Consider the following 7,500-nt stretch of genomic DNA (forward strand, 5'->3'; position numbering starts at 1 on the left):
TTAACTTGACCTCGGACCCAAGCTCCGTGTCCTCATCGGTGATCAGTTGCTGTTAAATTCATCACCTATCGTGGAATCTGAAGCAGAAAATACTCATTTCCAGCCAGGTGCGTGGGGATTTTTGACGACGAAACATTCACGGGGGTTCGCAAATGATGTGGCTTTAGCTTTGCGTGAAAAAATCTTGGCTGGGATGGATTTTCGAGTCGCAAACCGCCTCTGAGCTGACAACGGTCGGAATCTTAGTGTGCAGCCTTGACTTCGTCTTAGAACATTGAAAACACAGACTTCCCGAAACTGTAAAATAAGCTCCAAAAGGCACAAGAATACCCCAGAGGTGAGTCATTTTGATTTATTTTATTGATTGAACGTTAAATTGAGCATTTTTTAGGCTTCATATGATCGACTGTATTTTATTTCCCATACAAAGTCTTATAATGCGTTTAAATTCTCAACGGCTGTCTGTAGTGACGCGAGCTTGGGCTGCCTATGATTACTCCTGAAAGGAAATCGAACACATGGCTGTCCCTGTCTCTTTTACTCTTGAGTGGAGATATTTGCCCAAATCCTGGCCCTCGTAATACCTTGGATCCGTGTGGGATTTGTAAGAAGCCAGTCAAAAGCAAACAACGTGGAATCTGCTGTGACTTGTGTAATGGATGGTTTCACGTAAGACGACAATGTGTGGACATGCAACTAGAAAGTTACAGATCGTATGCTGATAATCTTGATCTTCAGTGGTTTTGTAACGTCTGTTCGGATCTATCAACGAACGAGAATGAAACAACTATTCTTCCAGGCGACTCAAACCCTAACTGGAATCGATCAATCGATGATTTACTGCCATCAATCACAATCTTTACGAGCATCCAGGTTTAAAACTTGGTCAACGTTAACGGTCTGAAGGGAAAGCTATCGGAGATTCGTATGTTACTAGTTAAAACTAGTCTTGACATTCTTGCCATAAAGGAGACCAAGCCGGCAAATGACACCACCGACGAGGACATTGGAATTGAGGGATATTTCACAATTCGTAACGATCGCGATAGAAATGGTGGCGGGGTTCTATTGTATTACAAGGACTCCTTAGCAGCATATACGAGGAGCAAAAGATGGAAGTTCCTAGCACAATCGAAGGAGTATGGATAAATGTAAAATGCCAGTCTCAAACATGGCTAATTGTTTGTGTGTACAGACCACCAACGGATCTTTCCTTCTATGGCACATTTAACTTCATGCTTGAGAAGGTCTGGTCTACAAGAAAAAATATTGTAATTATGGGCGACCTAAACTCCGACTTGTCCTTTAAAAGCAATGAAGGTGCGGAATCTCATTTTGGCAGACGTCTTCTGCGTATTTTAAGGTCATATGGGATGAAATGTATCATAAAAGAACCGACTAGAATTTCTGACGTAGCACAAACATTAATCGATTTGATAATTGTTAGCCATCCAGAGAAAATCACTTCGGCTGGTGTGTCCCACTTGGGAATATCTGACCACAGTTTTGTGTACGCAAATTTGCGAATGAGAAAGGAAAAGTGCCCCCTGATGATTAAGACCATACATAATTACAGAACTTTCAACCAGCTGAAATTTAGAAACGACATCGAAAGCGCTCCCTGGAGTGTATGCGAGATTTTCGACGATATTGATGATCAGGTCTGGACATGGCAACATCTTTCTCAGAGAATGTTATCTGACCACATCCCAACCAGACAAGTGAGAAAGAGGAAAAATCAACTCCCATGGATAACCAACGAAATAAAGAAAGAACAAAACAAAAGTTATCGTCTTCTGAAACTCTACAAGGTCAACAAAAGATGCTCATACTTGGAGCCTGTATAAAGCTGCTCGAAATCGAGTTAAGAGACTGATACGTAATGCGGAAATCAGTTATTGGAGAGAGCAATTTGCAGAAACTGAGAACAGTAAAAATTTTTGGCGAATTGTAAGGAAAGCTCAGGGAAAAAACGCGAGAAAGCCAATACCTCCAGTACAAGATAGCGATGGGAATATCTTGACAAATGACTACAACAAGGCTGAGGAAATGAATAATTACTTTGCAAATATTGGAACAAAGCTTGCTGAAAAGTTTCATCATGATTCTAGAGCATCACTTAACCAGCCATTGGCATCTGTTAACCCTGGAACTGCTGTTCTGGATCAGGTAGCCTTCTCCGAAGAACAAATTAAGCTGAAATTAACTCACATTAAACAGAAAACAGGTGGTCCTGACAAAATAACGTCGCGCGATATGGCCACGGCTGCTGAGTCACTTTTTGAAAGTCTCTTTAGCATCTTTAAAAATAGTATTCAATGTCGCATTTTCCCCAGTATCTGGAAGACTGGAGAGGTCGTCCCGGTACACAAGAAAGGGATTAAATCAGACTGTGCCAACTACCGACCGTTGACAATGCTCAATTTGAAAAGCACAATTTTGGAGGACATTGTCTGTGATTCCTTAGATTCTCACCTTGGAACTAATGACCTTATACACCCAAATCAGTGGGGCTTCAAGAAAGGTGTCTCCACTGAATCACTACTTTTGTACTTAACTGAAACATGGAAAAGAGCAATTGATGATAGCTATAAAGTTGGTGTTCTTTTTGTCGACTTTAAGAAGGCATTTGGCACTGTCGATCATGTTATCCTTAAATCCAAATTGTCAGACTTAGGAGTCTCTGGTGTATTCCACGGCTAGATTGCAAGCTACCTTCATGAAAGATCCCAATATGTCAATGTCAACGGCGCAAGATCAAAGCTACGACAAATCGCCATTGGTGTTCCCCAAGGTTCTCTACTGGGACCCAGATTCTTTGCAATATATGTCAATGACCTACCAAATTCGTCCGAAATCGGATGTATCCAGATGTTTGCAGATGACACTACTATCTACTACATTGGGAAAGAGGTCGAAGAAACTATTAATGCGTTAAACCACATTTTAAACGACTTCAGAGAGTATGGTGCTGTAAGAATCATCTGACTGTTCACACTGGAAAGACTGAGGCTATGCTGATTTCCAGCCATGCTTTTGTTGGTCCATTAAGACCTCTTACGTTCGGAAATTCTCACATTCACTTCACCACGAAATCCACCTGCTTAGGGGTTGAAATCGACTATAAACTGAACTGCAAACCCCAAGTTAAAGCACTGCACACTAAGTTTGGAGGAAAGCTAAAATTCCTGAAGTTTAAAGCCCTTCTCTCAAGTGTCTTGGAAGAAATATATTTCAAAGGGATTGTACCAAGCATCACTTACTGCATCGCTATTTGGGGATCTTGCTCACCATCTACATTTTATACTTTGGACCATTTGCACCTGAAAGCAGCCAAACTAGTCCACAAACTCCCTGCCGAAACTCCTGACAGTGACGTTCTTGACCTTGTAAAATGGAAACCACTAGTCTATAATTATTTATAAGCGTAGGCTCGCTTCTATAATGTACCAGGTCTATCATAATAGTTTACCTGATCAATTTACAGCCCTTTTCGAAACACGCAATACTCATACTAATTATAATTTAAGGCGTATTAATCACTTCTCGCATGTACGGTACAATAGCAACATTGGCAGAAATAGTGTAAGGTATAGAGGGCCCATTGTTTGGAATTTAATTCCTGAAGCCATCAAGGACGCTTCCTTCTATCAACTTTTTAAACAAAAACTTCGACAGGCCTCAAAGATACTGGACCAAATTAAATTCGAAAAAGAGGCCTGTCTGATAACATCAAAACAATCAGATTTTTTGTATTTTTAGTTTTTAAATTTTAGAAGTTTTTATTATTTTCATTTAAGGTTTTATAAATATAGATTTTAATTAAGTTGTTGGCAGGTCCACACCAGCCTTCACGTTGCCGCAAACTGACCTGCCTTAACAAATAGTATATTATGTATGTATGTATGTATGTATGTATGTATGTATGTATGTATGTATGTATGTATGTATGTATGTATGTATGCATGCATGCATGCATGCATGCATGCATGCATGTATGTATGTATATATGTATGTACGATAAAATTTATTGATTTTATCGTGCGAACAGTCAGTTGTTTATTTGTATCAATAGTAATTCAAACAAGATCGAGTTATTTCTATACAAAGAAAGTCTCAGGAAAAAAGTCCAGAAATAAAATCTATGTAAATTGAAAATGTATGAACAGGTAGGTCCCTGGTATAGACCGTATTCATAACTGGCAGCTAAGTAATCATTCTCTTGTCTTTATGCTAGTCATCCTCACTAGCTAGCCTCGTTAGTGCGAACAAAATTCAAAATAATTTTTGCTCCAAAGTAAGGCTAGTGAGGATGATTAGCACAAAGATAAAAGACTAATTTCTTGGCCGCCATTTATGAATTCGGTCTATAAAGTCTATAAACTAAAGGAATAAATAGGGTTAGAACTTTGGCAAACAGTAACAAGTAACATACCGTTTTATTAAGCTTACGCATGACTCAGTTTCATCGCTGCTTTCAAATACCCGTAAACGCTTCCATTTCCTACTACTGCTTTCAAATGTACTTTCAAGTTTCTTGTCCTTCTACGAATTCGATAAGTTCCTCACCTGTGATCTCGACAACCCTGCTTTCCTCCGTTTTAGAAAAAACTGGACTTCGACTCGCGGAAAAACCAACGCAAAAACTCCCAAAAGACCAACAAACGACGGAAAATCAAAATTACAAGCAGCCAAGAGTGCGTGCCAGCTCGCGAAAATACTGCAAGCTGATTGGTCAAAAATGATATCACATATGTGTGGATAAAAATGTTGTCATCACTGGCGGCATAGCGTCTTTATCAATTTGCTACCACTTGGTATACCACTAAATTTACTTAACCAAACTTAAGCTGGAGAAATTGGTTTGCATATTATACCAACATGCGTTCTCACCGAGTTCTAAAAGATCTCTGTTTCCTCTTGATTCAATCCCCCCACTAAGAGACTGTGTTTGCATCTCAATAAGGTCCTCCAGTCCTGGCACGTATCTTGGATAGGTGGGTTTCTTTTTTCGTTTTTTCCGCTGTTTCATCACGAAGTAGAGAACGAATGCTACTAATAACAGTAAAGCAACGCTAACCGTGACCGCTGCAACAATGACACCTGAGTTTCCGGAACGATTGGTCTCGAGGTCTGGTTGTAGGGTTGGAGTTGAGAACATTGTTTCATCGCTGTAGATGCTTGTGTTAAAAATGGAGAACACTCCTGTGAAACAAGATAAAAGGGACCAAACAGGCTGAATACACGAAAAACGAAGCTTCAACATTATAACTACCCACGTAGTGTTTAAGAAGGGTTGCGATTGTTTACAAAACAAATTGAATATAATTTTAAGTCTCACACAAAAAGATATTCAAAGACTTTTTATCCTCGAATTTTGTTCTGATTTTCTCGCAGTTTGTTATAGTTACGATTCATTAGTAATGATCCATTATATTTAGAGATTTAAAGTTCCTTAAATTCGTAGATATTTATTCTTTGCTCCTAGGTAAACTTATGTATTCTTATAATAATAACTTACTTCCTCCCTCTTTTAGCGATTTTTTTTAACGTACGAATCAGGTTCATAACTATAATACTCGTGGTTCTAACCGATTCTATATCCCATTTTGCCGTACTAATATAAGGAAATTTTCCATAATTTACCAAGGCCCAGTCTTTTTCAATAAGTTATGCTCTGACATTCGAAAGGCTCATTCATTATATTCTTTTCAGTCTTAGATTAAAACGTATCTCTTGTCATGTTATTAATCAGATTCTGATGTCTTCCCTTCTTGTTCTTGTTACTAGTGTAAAATAAGAAAAATATCGTGTTATGCGTAATAGTAATTTAATTAAGCAGTCTCGTTAGTCCATCAATCCATGTAAGCTCTTTCTGATTTGTATTCTTTTATGTAACGAGGGGACCCAGGTCCTGTAAGCCCCATGGTTTCTTCTGGGCTCCCTTGCCACGTGATAATTTCTTTTTTATACTAAACTTGGTAATGTATTGTGGCTAGATAAACTAAGCACCTACTTTTTCCCTCGCGCATAGATGAGGCTTCCCCATGTCCAGATGCCCGTCGTTTGCAACCTCCGCAAGGACCTGAGGCACATTTCGCTACCCTATCAAAGGTTCAGGTTGTCATTGAAAAGCGTTCGCGTTGGTCTCAAAGTGCCATCATTGGTTTCGTGCGACAGATGGCACTAGTGCTACGGTGAGATCTCCCTTATAGGAGTTCAAGAAAGCCTTTGATTTGGTTGATGATCATATAATAGGCTCCAAACTTCTCTGCTACACAGTTAAACCCCACATCATCAACTGTATATCAGTAAAAAAACGTTTTGAAGAACAGGCAGAAAACTATCTATTTAAGGGGCTCACCTCAGTCCCTGATTGTTCTCATTATAATGAATGATCTCGATAATCAAGAGGCACTGCGGCCCAGTGGTTAGGGCGCTTGCCTTGAGATCTTAACAGTTGTTGTTGAATGTTCTTTTCTGCCGTGATTCTGTTTCATTGGCCCTGAAAAGCCCCTATGGGAGTGGCAATTAATTACGTATGTACGTATAATCGCTGACGACGCAACAGCGTCAGAAATGGTACCTCCTTCAAAGGTTAGGGTTAGGTTAACCCTCTTGAAAGGATATCATTATCTGACCCCAGGAAAATCGTCTGCATCCAACCAAGTGGAAGGAAAGTCGAACATGCTTCAAAAGGACACCCTTTTCGCTGAAGGAGAGGGCTTGGAGTTTGAGTCACCTATGATTGATCAGCTGAGTTTCTGAAGGTCACTTTTATAAATGACCTCAGTTATAATCCTGTTCTAAGGCAACGCCAAACAGTTGGGACCTGTTAACGAGAACTAGTACCGTTCCTGTGTGGTAGGATAAGTTCTATGTCATACTTGCAATAAAGATTTAGGTTAACTAATCTTCCATTGTATCTCGGGATCGAAGCTACATTTTGCCCACGAAATGAGTTTACAAGAACTCTCTCTTTCTGAAGATGTTCTTAGAAAGGCAGTCTGGAAGAATGTTATTATTTGCCTTATAAAATAGTTTAAAATTCTCCACTTTGTAATGTAACCCATAATTCCTCGATTCGCTCTGACGAAGGGCTAACGCTCGAAACGTCAGCTTTTAGAATCTCTGTACGGTGGCCACTTTACATTACCAACTCCGTTGATAAAACCCAAAAAAATTTGTATACTACTTCCCCACCGACGCAGCACCACAGTTTCTTTAGAAACTACCCCCTTCATTCATTTGTAATGTAGCCCGATTGTGGTCCAATTTGCAAAGTTTAATACTCGACGAGATGCCATATCTTTAGGTAAATGAAAAATAATCCTAGCAGCCATACAATGGGGTCTCTCAATTGAGCTGATAACATCTGAATTACAGTACGCACCCCACAAAACAAGGCCATACATAATAGATGATAAAATGACACTAAAATAGAATTCCAGTAAGACATCTTTGGGCAAAAACCTGGAACATTTTAATAGTTCCAGTTTG

The 7,500-nt window shown here is 39.4% G+C and overlaps 1 protein-coding gene across 1 annotated transcript in view; it reads right to left on the reverse strand.

Annotated features, from left to right (window-relative positions):
• LOC138000024 (uncharacterized) overlaps positions 1-7,500 on the reverse strand; it is a 27,188-nt gene that overhangs the window by 9,950 nt on the left and 9,738 nt on the right. Inside the window, exon 3 of the mRNA XM_068846141.1 lies at positions 4,894-5,205. Within this exon, the coding sequence (XP_068702242.1) occupies positions 4,894-5,205 (312 nt within the window). The remainder of the gene's footprint in view (positions 1-4,893; positions 5,206-7,500) is intronic.

Source organism: Montipora foliosa, chromosome 4, assembly GCF_036669935.1.
Source record: "Montipora foliosa isolate CH-2021 chromosome 4, ASM3666993v2, whole genome shotgun sequence".
NCBI lineage: Eukaryota > Metazoa > Cnidaria > Anthozoa > Scleractinia > Acroporidae > Montipora > Montipora foliosa.